At 35.7% G+C, this 15,693-nt stretch overlaps 1 protein-coding gene across 1 annotated transcript in view; it reads right to left on the reverse strand.

The window, feature by feature from the left end:
• Positions 1-15,693, reverse strand: part of LOC128642637 (collagen alpha-1(I) chain-like) — a 509,301-nt gene that overhangs the window by 66,862 nt on the left and 426,746 nt on the right. Inside the window, exons 35-38 of the mRNA XM_053695420.1 lie at positions 11,398-11,451; positions 5,196-5,249; positions 3,324-3,368; positions 554-598 (exon numbers count right to left, since the gene is read on the reverse strand). Coding sequence (XP_053551395.1) covers positions 554-598; positions 3,324-3,368; positions 5,196-5,249; positions 11,398-11,451 — 198 coding nt within the window. The remainder of the gene's footprint in view (positions 1-553; positions 599-3,323; positions 3,369-5,195; positions 5,250-11,397; positions 11,452-15,693) is intronic.

The following is a 15,693-nucleotide window of genomic DNA, read 5'->3' on the forward strand; positions in this document are numbered from 1 at the left end:
GATGTGTCACTTTGCCATTGGTTACTTAGGATTGCGTTTGCGTACTTTTCAGGAAAACAATCCAAATAAGTCATTATTTATACGTTACTGAAATTTGTTCTGCAAGAGAAATAGGTAACCTAGATACTTATCAATTACATATATTAAAAGGAACTAATTAATAGATGGTTTTACTGGAATCTATGTCTTGGTCTGATCCATATAATATCTAACAATGTGATTATTAGCATGGATGTGCAGTCTAAATTTGCATTCTGCACACTGAGACGCTGATAAAAATAGGAGCCTATGAACAACCAAGAACTATGCTATACACCTCTTACCTGAGTACTGCATTTGCTCTCCCACATTGAAAATAAGACATCAATTTAATATAATGTTAAATCCTTTAAATTATTATTTACACTTTGGTTCTTCAATTTTTATTAACAAATGCATAATTTCTCTCTCTTAATAACGTATATACACATATACACATAGATCTAGTATACTGATATCAGAATATAACGCCAGGCTTGTGAAGAGTTCTTTTCTGTAAGACAGACAGACTTACTGGGTTCCCTGGCAATCCCTGGGCACCTGGTTCACCCAACCGACCCTGAAAACCAAAACAGAAGGATTATTAAATATCCTGAGAGTAGCTTTGTTGTCTGACCATAAAAATAATTAGCTTGCATGACAGACAGAGATAGATTGATAAAGAGATAAATCGATAGAATGGTAGATAGACAGATAGATGATAGATAGATAGATAGATAGATAGATACAGATAGATGATATATAGATAGATAGATAGATAGATAGCAATAGATAGATAGATAGATACATAGATATAGATATATGGCAATAGATAGATGGATACAGATAGATAGATAGATGATAGATAGAAATTAGTAAAAAAAAAAAGTGTTTAGAAGGTACAAGGTGCCCAGTTACCATACACAGCAGGAGTGTAAAACTCTTGTCTAGAACGCTACAAACATTCAATGATTTAACAATCTCCCTGCTTTAACACAGATAATGTACCTCAAAGCACTGATGTGTAGTCAGAATTTACTTCTTGTAAACTGAATTAATTAGGTCTTTTATGTACCTTCGTATTGTATTAAATAGACCCCTGCACAGGGGATTAATCAAATTCATTACATTAGATTATTATTCACGCATAAATCCTGGTCAGTTGGTGGCCATCAAAAACTGAAACTGGACACCCTAGACAATGAGATCTCAGGTACAGTATTCTTTATATAAGGTCACATAATTACAAGGTATCATGCAGTATACTTCATTGTATATATCACTGTTTATTTCATTGTTTGTAATATATAATAGATACAATTAAAACCAAATCATAAGAACACTGACTATTTCCTCCTTTACTAACTTAAGACTGAGCATGTGCAGCGCACTTGAAGCCATATTTTATATGGAAAACTTGTATTCTCTCTGTCTGGCATGTCCACTGGTCACTAGCTACATGACATATTTACAAAACAAATGCAGCCTATACAAAGTCCTGTCCATTCCAGTCTACGGAACACCTATGTTTTGCCTCTGACATCACAACTCCACCCATAGAACATTAAATATATATACTATAAGGCAGACTTACATATCTACCTAATTTCCAAATATCTCCCCAAACTAATGCTTTTTATTTTTTTCCAGATTTTTAATCTACCCCATTACCATTAGAGGGTTGCTAACTGCAAAAAAAAGTTTAAATATACAAATTATGCACTTATATTGGCAACACGAAAAATAGTACTCCTAGAAATATTGCTAACCATAAAACATATCTTGTATTAATAATTTAAAATTGCTTCCTCCTTTGAAAAATCCATGAGTGAAACGCGCGCCAGGCCATTGTCCATTGGATAACCTGAGGGTTTATTTGATACTGATAGCAACTTTGTTATGTGAACTGATATTGTTGATTTGTGGCAGAAATATGATGGAACCCAATATATTTTTTGAATAACTGTGGTTTGATCAGCTTGAAAGATCTGTAGGTCAACACCTATAAGGATGTTTTTAATGCCAGCTGGCAAATTACAGTGGGTTTAAACGGTCAGATGTGAATCTCTGCAGCAATTTGATAAACACATGTTGTGGATAATTTATATTTATCCAATTAATTTGTATAAGGAATTGATGTGATTTCCAACAGAGGCATATGTATGTACTATATGTTTTTAACCCTCTGATACAGATTTTTAAAATTATTTTAAAATTATTGATAAGTTTTGTTTTATTATAAATCGTTCAAGGAATCTTACTTTATGATTTATTTGATTATATTAGATAGAGTATTTTGTTAATTGAAGTGATTTTTTTTTTTTGTACATTTCCACCTACAGAAAACCCACAGTTCTACTCTCAAGTCCCAGAAGGTGTTTAGAAAAATTGGAAGGTACACGCATGTGACTTGGCAACTCAACTGCTCATGTAACTTGGCAACCTGTGATTTGTAAGGCAAACAGTAGATTCCTTGCAGTGAACAGAGGACCTGGATTTGTTTTTTTTAACAAACAAAGCACAGTTCTTCTCTAATCAAACCCAATGTTAAAAGAAACGTGAGAAACGTAACCTAAAAATGAAGCTTATTGGCTAGGCTATACTTAAAGACTAATCAATTCTAGTTTGAAAGCTATTTAAAAAAAAAAAAAAAATTCTGGCTGATTTATTATATACAGAAGAAGTGAGGATATCGTCTTGCGTTAAAAAGTCCAATCTTTATTGCAAACATTAAAACACGGTAAAGCAACCACTGGGGTTCACACACACAGCGCAGCACAAGACGTCCTTAGTTGTCTTTGCCGTTATACTGGAAACTAGCAGGAGCATGTGTTGCCGTTCTGATTGGCCCACAGACCTAACACGTGATACAGACGTTGCTGAACGCTGAGTTTGTCTGCCAGGACGCTGTTGCTCGAGTCAGAGGATTCGCTGGCGCTTGGAGAGGCAGAGTGTGCATACCCGCGCCTAAAGAATGGAAACCGATTACGGGTGAGGGAACTAGCAGATCCACGAGTCCAAGGGAAACGTACGAGGTCACGGCCAAAGAATTCTATGATTCTTAAGTGAGTAATGTTTGGGAGGTTTTGAGAACCTACATTCTGAAACACTGGAATCTTGCAACACCTTTTACATTGAGGATATACATAGTATAATCAGGACATTTGGTTGATCCTTTTTTGTCTCTTATGTGAGTTGTTATATATGCAGAAAAAAACATACCTACAAATTTTATTTAAAATCAAAATAATTTCCCATTCAAGATGTTATCTAGGACGGAACAAGGTTCTCTAGGTCATTATTACCTGGAGTCCAGGAGGTCCTCTTTCACCCCGTGGGCCAACAGGACCCTATAGAAAAAAGATAGGAAGTATATTGTTCCATTAATGTTTATAGTTGGTTTGACAAAAGGTTCAGCGGTGCAATTAAATAAATAATTGTAAAATAACTGTTATGGTTTCACCTTAAAGGGACACTAAACCCAACTGTTTTATTGCATGATTCCGATAGAGCATGCAATGTTAAACAACTTTCTAATTTACTCCTATTATCAATTTTTCTTTGTTCTCTTGCTATCTTTATTTAAAAAGCAGGAATGTGATGCATAGGAGCCGGCCCATTTTTGGTTGAGAACCTGGGTTATGCTTGCTTATTAGTGGGTAAATGTAAGCGTCCAATAAGCAAGCGCTATCCATGGTGCTGAACCTAAAACGGGACATTCCTGCTTTTAAAATAAAGATAGCAAGAGAATGAAGAAAAATTGATAATAAGAGTAAATTAGAAAGTTGCTTATAATTGCATGCTCTATCTGAATTATGAAAGAAAAAAAAATTGGGTTCAGTGTCCCTTTAAAGCTGGGACACTCAAATTATGGTCTGTGAGACACAGCAGAACCCCCTTGCTTTTACTGTGGCCCTCAGTACCAGTAAGCAGAAAACAGACATTAATCATTTGTTATTGCAGCTGCATCCCACTAGGGGCCCAATGATGAAAAACTCCCGGCAGGGAGATAAATCAAACAAAAAATTTTTACGTTTTCTTTTAGCATTTTCATGTAATTTAAGTGTCTCTACATCACACATAAAACCTTGCATAGTGAGATAAACGGCTCTCAAGCTAAACTTTGCCATTCTCAAATTCTTTGAGGGTCCTCGCAGTAATGTCGAGACTTCTTAGATAATCTTGCTGGAGAAAAGAGCTTTAGATCATCGTATTCATATCAAACTGCGTACATTTGAGTAGTATATACAGTTAAATTAAATTAATTAATAGTAACTAATTTCATATATCATTTTTAACTAAGATAAGATTATAATTGTTCAATTTTCAGATCTAAATAACATGAAAAGGGGGCAAAATAAATAATGAAAATATCTTGCCAAGTTGTTTCATTCTGCATAACTAAACATTTTACATAAAATCTCCTAATGTTTACTGTCCCTAAAGGTACTTTTCTATTAAAGTAAGCAGTGTTTCATGTACTGTAACACAATCTCAATAGAAAACAGCGAGATCTGCAGAGGTAAAATGTTAAGAGAGTATGCCAGACCTGAGCAAGAACTTTATGTTCAACCCAATAGCAGAGGTGGGGAAACTAATTTTACAATAAGGAAAATTATATGCTTTAAATCTCATACTTATAAGTATAAATGTCACAATGTTTTTGCATCTGTAATATATTTTTATTACAATTTCTACTGATTGGGATGTACCCTGGTCCTTGTGTGGGGATTGTATTTTTAATAGCGCATTGGGTTAGCTCGCAAGCGAAAACTTTTTACTTTCAACTTGTAATACGAACGCTACCTGATGCTCGCAAAAAGCTTACTTCTAACGGAGTTAGCACATGAGCAGGAGCGCAAAATACTGCTCCACTCATAATGTAGCCCAATGTTTTTCAAGATACAAAACTGCTTTTGGAGAGATCAACCAAGGACTTCATAGGACTGCGGAATATCTTAAAGAACTTCACAAGCGCAGAGAGCTTTAGGTAATCAGTGACGCTGCATGCTGATATAAAACACATACTTTTGTTTAGCTGATGTAGATGAGACTGACACAAGAGGGTCACATCTATGAGCACAATGTTTTAAGAGCAGCCAATTAGAATGTTGTTCTCAAGTTTATCATATTTATAATATAAAGTTATAGGATTAAGCTTTCCTGTGTGTGATTACCTTTAATCCAAGTTTCCCTGTCTTTCCTCTTTCTCCTTGAAGTCCGATTTCCCCCTAATGCAGAGAAGGAAATAGAAATAAACAAGACAATGTTGGTGAGAATACATTTTGATACTTAAAGGGACATGAACCCCAATTTCTTTCTTTCATGATTCAGAGTGCCATTTTAAATAACTTTCTCATTTATTTCTATTAGCTCAGTTGTTTTGTTCTTTTTGTATCCTTTGTTGAAAAGTATACCTAGGTAGGCTCAGAAGCTGCTGATTGGTGGCTGTAGGTATATGCCTAGTGTCATTAGCTTTCAGATAACTCCCAGTAATGCATTGCTGCTCCTTCAACAAAGGATACCAATATAATGAAGCAAATTAGATAGTAGAATTCAATTGTTCTATCTGAATCATGAAATATTTATTTTTTGAGTTTCATGACCCTTATTTCATGAGTGTATTTTGATTTCTTGTCTCCCAGAGAATGTGTCAACTCCAAGCCTCAATTAAAGGACAAAGTAAAAAATAAACTCATAATTCCGATAGTGAGTACAACATTAAAATACTATCGAATTTGAGGTTGACCTAAAGATTTACATTTTACATTTACATGTCCAAGACTGAGTTCCTAATCCTCCCCTCTAGCTCTACTCGGATCTCTGACTTTTCTATCACTGTAAACAGCATAATTATCTCCCCATCCACCCTAGTCCGCTGCCTCGGAGTTACACTTGACTCCAATCTGACCTTCATCCCTCACATCCAATCACTCTCTTTATCCTGCTATAACCACCTACTCAATATTTCCAAAATCCATCTGTTTCTGAGCTCTGACACCATTAAGCAACAGGTCCACACCCTTGTAATACTGCAGTTATCTACTCACTCGACGTCTTCCTCTCTCCTGCCTCCCCCCGGCCTTCAATCTATCCTAAATGCCTCTGCCAGGCGAGTCCACCTTTTTCTGTTGATCTGTATCTGCTGCACTTCTCTGGAACGCACTTCCTAACAATGTCAGACTTTTCCCTAATCTGCCTTCTTTTAAACATTCTCTAAAGGCAATTTTGTTCAGGGAAGCCACCACCCAACTCAGTAACAAATGAATTCTACTAACCTAATAATTGCCCTCATCTAACTCTGCATTAACATCATTCTCACCCTTGCAGTCATAACCTCCTGTTTCTCACCCGCCCATCCTTCTAGATTGTAAATTCCCACGGGAATAGGGCCAACAATTGCTCCTGTATTTGTCTGTCAAGTTGTGTCTTGTCTCTTACAAATATTGTATCATTATTTTACTGTATATCAACTGCACCAATGAACAGCACTGCAGAATATATTGGTGCCTTATAAATAAAGTATGATATAATAATAATATGTGTGTAGCCACCAATCACCAGCTAGCTCCCAGTAGCGCATTGTTGCCCTTGAACCTACCGTGGTATGCTTTTCAACCAAGGATACTAAGAGCATAAAGTTAAATTGATTATAGCTGTAAATTGGAACATGTCTTAAAACTGCATGTTCTGTCTGATCGATGAAAGTTTAATGTTCACGTCCCTTTTTTAAACTAAACTAAAAATGTATTTCATCTTAAAATGTTAACTATACATTGTAAAAAAACTAAGCAGCAGACTTCTGTGATTTAGTTTGCTTTGTTTCCTTGTACACTGAAAACTATATTATTTTTTCCAACGCTCCAGAGAGGCTGGGGGCATCCTGCAAGACCCTGGAGTTAAACATGTGACACAGTAATTGCTTGACCAGTGCAGGAGCTCCTTTACATCTGCCCAAATCAAAAATGATAAGATAAACATACCAAAGACTTTTCAAGGAGTATATCCTCGGACTGAAAAACAATGCAAATTTTGCTAAGAATTGTTTTTTTGTTATATGTTTTAAGAGTTTATTTTGAACAAAGACGTCTGTGATGAAGTGCTTGCTGAATACTATACTATATAACTTTAACAGACCACTCAATGCAGTAGAGTTGCATAATTAACAAGTGCATAGTAAAAAGACAATGATTTAACACCTACTCTGAATTTCAAATAAGCAGTAGATAATTTTTTTCGGACAAATTTATATTGCCTCCCATTTTCCGTCCCCTAGTATCATGTGACAGACATCAGCCAATCACAGACTAGTATATATATACCCTGTGAGCTTGTGCATATGCTCAGTAGGATCTTGTTCCCCAGAAAATGTGAATATAGAAAGACTGTGCAAAATTTGATGATGGAAGTAAATTCGAAAGTGTCTTAAAACTGCCGCTCGCTCTGAATCATAAAAGTTTATTTTGACTTGAGTGTCCCTTTAAAGGAAGACTTCTGGCTTTAGTTTAAGATGTTTTTGTCCCACACCAGAGAAACCAAAAATCTAATTCTGTAATCTATAGTGTCTGCAGAATGCTGCTTATGATCTATATCACCTATCTGACTTGCTGCTTATGGTCTATACCAGCTATCTGATTTGCTGCTTATGGTCTATACCAGCTATCTGATTTGCTGCATATGGTCTATACCAGCTATCTGATTTGCTGCATAAGGTCTATACCAGCTATCTGATTTGCTGCTTATGGTCTATACCAGCTATCTGATTTGCTGCTTATGGTCTATACCAGCTATCTGATTTGCTGCTTATGGTCTATACCAGCTATCTGATTTGCTGCTTATGGTCTATACCAGCTATCTGATTTGCTGCTTATGGTCTATACCAGCTATCTGATTTGCTGCATATGGTCTATACCAGCTATCTGATTTGCTGCATATGGTCTATACCAGCTATCTGATTTGCTGCATATGGTCTATACCAGCTATCTGATTTGCTGCTTATGGTCTATACCAGCTATCTGATTTGCTGCATATGGTCTATACCAGCTATCTGATTTGCTGCTTATGGTCTATACCAGCTATCTGATTTGCTGCATATGGTCTATACCAGCTATCTGATTTGCTGCTTATGGTCTATACCAGCTATCTGATTTGCTGCATATGGTCTATACCAGCTATCTGATTTGCTGCATATGGTCTATACCAGCTATCTGATTTGCTGCATATGGTCTATACCAGCTATCTCATTTGCTGCATATGGTCTATACCAGCTATCTGATTTGCTGCATATGGTCTATACCAGCTATCTGATTTGCTGCATATGGTCTATACCAGCTATCTGATTTGCTGCTTATAGTCTATACCAGCTATCTGATTTGCTGCTTATGGTCTATACCAGCTATCTAATTTGCTGCATATGGTCTATACCAGCTATCTGATTTGCTGCATATGGTCTATACCAGCTATCTGATTTGCTGCATATGGTCTATACCAGTTATCTGATTTGCTGCATATGGTCTATACCAGCTATCTGATTTGCTGCATATGGTCTATAACAGCTATCTGATTTGCTGCTTATGGTCTATACCAGCTATCTGATTTGCTGCTTATGGTCTATACCAGCTATCTGATTTGCTGCTTATGGTCTATACCAGCTATCTGATTTGCTGCATATGGTCTATACCAGTTATCTGATTTGCTGCATATGGTCTATACCAGCTATCTGATTTGCTGCATATGGTCTATAACAGCTATCTGATTTGCTGCTTATGGTCTATACCAGCTATCTGATTTGCTGCTTATGGTCTATACCAGCTATCTGATTTGCTGCTTATGGTCTATACCAGCTATCTGATTTGCTGCTTGTGGTCTATACCAGCTATCTGATTTGCTGCTTATGGTCTATACCAGCTATCTGATTTGCTGCTTATGGTCTATACCAGCTATCTGATTTGCTGCATATGGTCTATACCAGCTATCTGATTTGCTGCTTATGGTCTATACCAGCTATCTGATTTGCTGCATATGGTCTATAACAGCTATCTGATTTGCTGCTTATGGTCTATACCAGCTATCTGATTTGCTGCTTATGGTCTATACCAGCTATCTGATTTGCTGCATATGGTCTATACCAGCTATCTGATTTGCTGCTTATGGTCTATACCAGCTATCTGATTTGCTGCTTATGGTCTATACCAGCTATCTGATTTGCTGCTTATGGTCTATACCAGCTATCTGATTTGCTGCTTATGGTCTATACCAGCTATCTGATTTGCTGCTTATGGTCTATACCAGCTATCTGATTTGCTGCTTATGGTCTATACCAGCTATCTGATTTGCTGCATATGGTCTATACCAGCTATCTGATTTGCTGCATATGGTCTATACCAGCTATCTGATTTGCTGCATATGGTCTATACCAGCTATCTGATTTGCTGCATATGGTCTATACCAGCTATCTGATTTGCTGCTTATGGTCTATACCAGCTATCTAATTTGCTGCATATGGTCTATACCAGCTATCTGATTTGCTGCTTATAGTCTATACCAGCTATCTGATTTGCTGCTTATGGTCTATACCAGCTATCTAATTTGCTGCATATGGTCTATACCAGCTATCTGATTTGCTCCATATGGTCTATACCAGCTATCTGATTTGCTGCATATGGTCTATACCAGTTATCTGATTTGCTGCATATGGTCTATACCAGCTATCTGATTTGCTGCATATGGTCTATAACAGCTATCTGATTTGCTGCTTATGGTCTATACCAGCTATCTGATTTGCTGCATATGGTCTATAACAGCTATCTGATTTGCTGCTTATGGTCTATACCAGCTATCTGATTTGCTGCTTATGGTCTATACCAGCTATCTGATTTGCTGCTTATGGTCTATACCAGCTATCTGATTTGCTGCTTATGGTCTATACCAGCTATCTGATTTGCTGCATATGGTCTATACCAGCTATCTGATTTGCTGCTTATGGTCTATACCAGCTATCTGATTTGCTGCATATGGTCTATAACAGCTATCTGATTTGCTGCTTATGGTCTATACCAGCTATCTGATCTGCTGCTTATGGTCTATACCAGCTATCTGATTTGCTGCATATGGTCTATACCAGCTATCTGATTTGCTGCTTATGGTCTATACCAGCTATCTGATTTGCTGCTTATGGTCTATACCAGCTATCTGATTTGCTGCTTATGGTCTATACCAGCTATCTGATTTGCTGCTTATGGTCTATACCAGCTATCTGATTTGCTGCTTATGGTCTATACCAGCTATCTGATTTGCTGCTTATGGTCTATACAAGCTATCTGATTTGCTGCATATTGAAGAAAATCTAGGTTGCAGAATTTGGTATTTTGTCTCTCTGGGGAGGGTGGGAACAGCACTAATTTTAAATTAAAGGGACACTGAACCCAAATTTTTTCTTTCATGATTCAGATAGAGCAGCAATTTTAAGCAACTTTCTAATTTACTCCTATTATCAATTTGTCTTCATTCTCTTGCTATCTTTATTTGAAAAGCAAGAACGCAAGTTTAGAAGCCAGATTATTTTTTTTCACAGCCTGGTTTGTGATTGCGGTTTGGTGGTTAAATGCACTCACCATTAAAGGGACATGAAACCCAATTTTTTTCTTTCGTGATTTAGAAAGAGCATGTCATTTTAAACAACTTTCTAATTTACTTCTATTCTCTAATTTGCTTCATTCTCTTGATATCACTTGCTGAAAAGCATATTTAGATATGCTCAGTAGCTGCTGATTGGTTGCTGCACATAAAGGCCTTGTGTGATTGGCTCACACATGTACATTGCTATTTATTCAACAAAGGATATCTAAAGAATTGAGCAAATTATATAATAGAAGTAAATTGGAAAGTTGTTTAAAATTGCCTGCTCTATCTGAATCATGAAAGAAAAAATGTGGGTTTAGTATCCCTTTAAAGCAAGAGGTGTAAAATGCTGTAATGTTTTGGACTAATTTATTATTGACTGTTGCTTGTATATGACTATGTGTTTAACTAGTACAAAAGGGTTAACTATATATATACATACACACACACACACACACATATATATATAGTTAAAGCCCTTTCCAGGGCAGCAATGCATTACTGGGAGCTAGTTGAGCACATGGCAAGTGGCATATGTTTTTAGCCACTGATGAGCAGCTAGCTCCCAGTAGTGCTGCTCCTGAGCCTACCTTGGTATGCTTTCAACAAAAGATACCAAGAGAATGAAAGTAAATAGAAAAGTATCTTACAACCCCACACTCGGTCTGAGCCATGACAGATTCATTTTGACTTCCATATCCCTTTAATGCCACTTATTTCTATAGAAACAGTTGTGCATACAGATCAGTTGGTAAATACCTTGTCCCCTGGATGTCCTATTTGTCCTCTCACCCCTGTAGGACCTGGGAGACCCTGTGAAAAACAATAATATCAAACCGTTATCTCTAGACTGATACAAATCTCACAGTGCATCATTTCCAATAGTTAGGCCACTTAAAGGGACATAGAGAATTATATAATTAATGGATATGAAATAGCACGTTAAAATATTTTTTTTACATGTATAAAGCTCTTTAATTTTGAAGCGATCATAATGTGCACGCCTGTGAACAGCTCAGCCTTCAGGACTGATTGCTTATTGGCTGATAAACAAAACTCACTGTTTTATTGGTGGTAGGGTTGTCAGCTGTCCTGCACACAAATACTAACATAATATCAACCAGTGGGCAACTTGGAGAGAGGTGTATGCAGTCATGATCAGACCTCCAAATTAACCCTATTGGCATAGTTGTATGTGAATAGCAGCACTCATATGCAAACTACCAGCCCATAAGCCATATGATAAAAAAGTGTATTTACATTTATTATACTGGACAGACAGTTGAAATACTGGACTGTAAATTTAAATTTTTCATATCCCTTTAAGTGAATATTTTAAGTTAATTTCTGGGTATCAAAGATTTGTACAGAGACTTGAAATACACTCTTTATGAATGGTCTTATTATTTATATTCAGAATATAAAAAAAAATGTAATACTGACTTCTTTTTTTTTAAAGGACATAAAATCCCTTGTTAAAAAGCAGGTAGGTTTGCTCAGGTGCATGCACGTGTCTGAAACACTATGTGGCAGCAGTTTCCTAAAGTGATGGCAAATCCTAGCATTTTAAAAATATTGATTGATATTTCACGAGTTTCAAAGAAATGTGTAAAAGTCATCTTTATTTTGCGGCAGCTCCACTGCCAACCTAAGAGCCCAGGCCGCCCGCGGCACAGTTCAATTTTTTTCGATGAAGCGACTTTTCCACATCTTAGCCAAAAATGGTGCTAGTATACTGCACAGCGCCGTATAGGCAGCTGCCGTCTCTTAGGTTAGCAGTGAAGCCACAGTGAAATAAAAGCTACTCTTACACCGTTTTTTTTAAACTTGTGAATGAAAATCACCTTTATTTTTAATGCTGGTAAATCCTAGTGTTTTTAAAACAAGATTTACCATCACTTTAAGAATGCTATAAACTGCTGCCATCTAGTGCTCAAAAACATTGTTGCAACACTCATGCCACAGTCTCAGACACATGGGTGCTTCCTACCTAGGTATTCCCTTGTCATGGTATGTAGGGAATATCTAAGTAGGTAGTGTGTTTGTGTTTGGAGAACTATATAGAACATGTTAAAAGAAGGGATACTAAAAGAAAAAAATACATTTGATTATAGAGGACTTTTTTTTTAAACCGTACACTATCTAAATCATAAAAACATATTTCTTTCATGTAATTGGCAAGAGTCCATGAGCTAGTGACGTATGGGATATACAATCCTACCAGGAGGGGCAAAGTTTCCCAAATCTCAAAATGCCTATAAATACACCCCTCACCACACCCACAATTCAGTTTTACAAACTTTGCCTCCTATGGAGGTGGTGAAGTAAGTTTGTGCTAAGATTTCTACGTTGACATGCGCTTCTCAGCATTTTGAAGCCCGATTCGCCTCAGAGAATTACAGCTCATTCTACTAGATCAGTCTCCACTTTGTGGGCTTTTAAGAATGAAGCTTCGGTTGATCAGATTTGCAAAGCAGCAACTTGGTCCTCTTTGCATACATTTACTAAATTCTACCGTTTTGATGTATTTGCTTCTTCTGAAGCAGTTTTTGGTAGAAAAGTTCTTTAGGCAGCGGTTTCAGTTTGATTCTTCTGCTGCTGTTTTAAGTTTTTTCTTCTTAAGAATAACTTATATTTGGGTTGTGGATTATTTTTTCAACATTTGATCCCTCCCTCTCTAGTGACTCTTGCGTGGAGTTCCACATCTTGGGTATTTGATATCCCATACGTCACTAGCTTATGGACTCTTGCCAATTACATGAAAGAAAACATAATTTATGTAAGAACTTACCTGATAAATTCATTTCTTTCATATTGGCAAGAGTCCATGAGGCCCACCCTTTTTATGGTGGTTATGAATTTTTGTATAAAGCACAATTATTCCAAATTCCTTTGTTGATGCTTTTTACTCCTTTCTTTATCACCCCACTACTTGGCTATTCGTTAAATTGAATTGTGGGTGTGGTGAGGGGTGTATTTATAGGCATTTTGAGGTTTGGGAAACTTTGCCCCTCCTGGTAGGATTGTATATCCCATACATCACTAGCTCATGGACTCTTGCCAATATGAAATAAATGAATTTATCAGGTAAGTTCTTACATAAATTATGTTTTTATGTTTCTCATACTGCTGCCAAGAAAAAAAACAACTATGTTTTGATCTCCTTCCCACTTTTCTTGCACTGTTGTATAACAGGTTAATAATCTATAAGGTTAATATCCACCTTATACTAGGTAGAAAGCCAAGTGAAAAGTCTTTAAAATAAGTGGCCTTTGATTTATTTGTGACTGCATTAAAAGTAGGGATGGTTTTGCAACATTCGAAAAATGAAATAAATTTTAACACATTTGTTCTTTCGTTTCCAATGTTTGTACAACATTTTAACATTCGTTTAATATAGTATTTCTAATGGTAACTTTAAATGTAATATTCAAATTATGTATATTGTATGTATCATTTTACTAAATTCACTACCACATGAACTTCTGATTAGTATTTGTTTAAATCAAATGTTACATTAGGAATTTCGAATGTGAATATTCACTCTAATTATGAACATTTGAAAACAAAAGTAACATTCGAAAATTGGAAATAACATAAGTTTAACAAATTTTAAAGGGACATTATACACTATTTTTTTCTTTGCATAAATGTTTTGTAGATGATCTATTTATATAGCCCATAAAGTTTTTTTATTTTAAAAAAAAATGTATAGTTTTGCTTATTTTTAAATAACATTGCTCTGATTTTCAGACTCCTAACCAAGCCCCAAAGTTTTAGGAGAATACCGACGTATACCTACTCCAGCTTGCTCCTATTTGTGTAAAGGGTCTTTTCATATGCAAAAGAAGGGGGGTCTTATTTCCCACTTGCAGTGGGCTTTCCAACTACCTTTTCAACAGAGCTAAACTGAGAGTTTCTAAGTAAGTTTTTAAACAGTTTTATACTGGATTTTTATATCAGTATCTGTGCATCTTATTCTTTATAGTAGTGTCTATTACATGCAGTTATATGAAAATGAGTGTATACTGTCCCTTTAAGGGTTTTTCGTCCTTAACATTCGTTTGTCTAAAACAAATGTCCCTAGGGAGAGAGAGAGCGCTGAAACAATTCACCTCAAAGTATACAGGTTGATATAAAAAAATCCCCAGATAAAATTGATGATTGAAATCTATGTAAATAGTCTTCCTGCGCTAAAGGCCAGATTATGTGGACCTAAAGCTAAAACATTTGAGGTGACACTGAATAGATGGAAATGATCACTCAGGACATAAAATATGTTAAATATGAGCTAATATTTATTATTAATAAAAGAGATGATTAAAATATTTTCTTTGAAAATTTATTAGTAAAATAATTTTTTATAATTTTTTTAAAAAAATTGATTAAAAATAGAATTTAATTGAATTTTGTATTAAAAAGCTGATATAATAATGTTTTTCAGCAAAAATAACAGAGGCAAAAAAGATGAAAAGAAAAGATATAAGTGAGGTGAGTGTACTGAGCAGAGGATATAGTTAGTATACACAGCACATTTAGTTAGTATGTTAGTATAGTTAGTGAGGTTATTCAAACAACAGATGCGGTTAATATACAGCAAGTGTAATGAGTGCAGTGGATTTGATTGAGGTTAAAGTGTAAACTAAAAATGGGTCAGCTAAAGGAGTATAAGCTCAAGTGGTGTGTGCTAATAATTTTAATTTATAATACATTTTTAGCACACACCACTTTTAGCACACACCACTTGAGCTTATACTCCTTTAGCTGACCCATTTTTAGTTTACACTTTAACCTCAATCAAATCCACTGCACTCATTACACTTGCTGTATATTAACCGCATCTGTTGTTTGAATAACCTCACTAACTATACTAACATACTAACTAAATGTGCTGTGTATACTAACTATATCCTCTGCTCAGTACACTCACCTCACTTATATCTTTTCTTTTCATCTTTTTTGCCTCTGTTATTTTTGCTGAAAAACATTATTATATCAGCTTTTTAATACAAAATTCAATTAAATTCTATTTTTAATCAATTTTTTTAAAAAAAT

This window comes from Bombina bombina, chromosome 12 (genome assembly GCF_027579735.1).
Source record: "Bombina bombina isolate aBomBom1 chromosome 12, aBomBom1.pri, whole genome shotgun sequence".
Classification (NCBI taxonomy): Eukaryota; Metazoa; Chordata; class Amphibia; order Anura; family Bombinatoridae; genus Bombina; species Bombina bombina.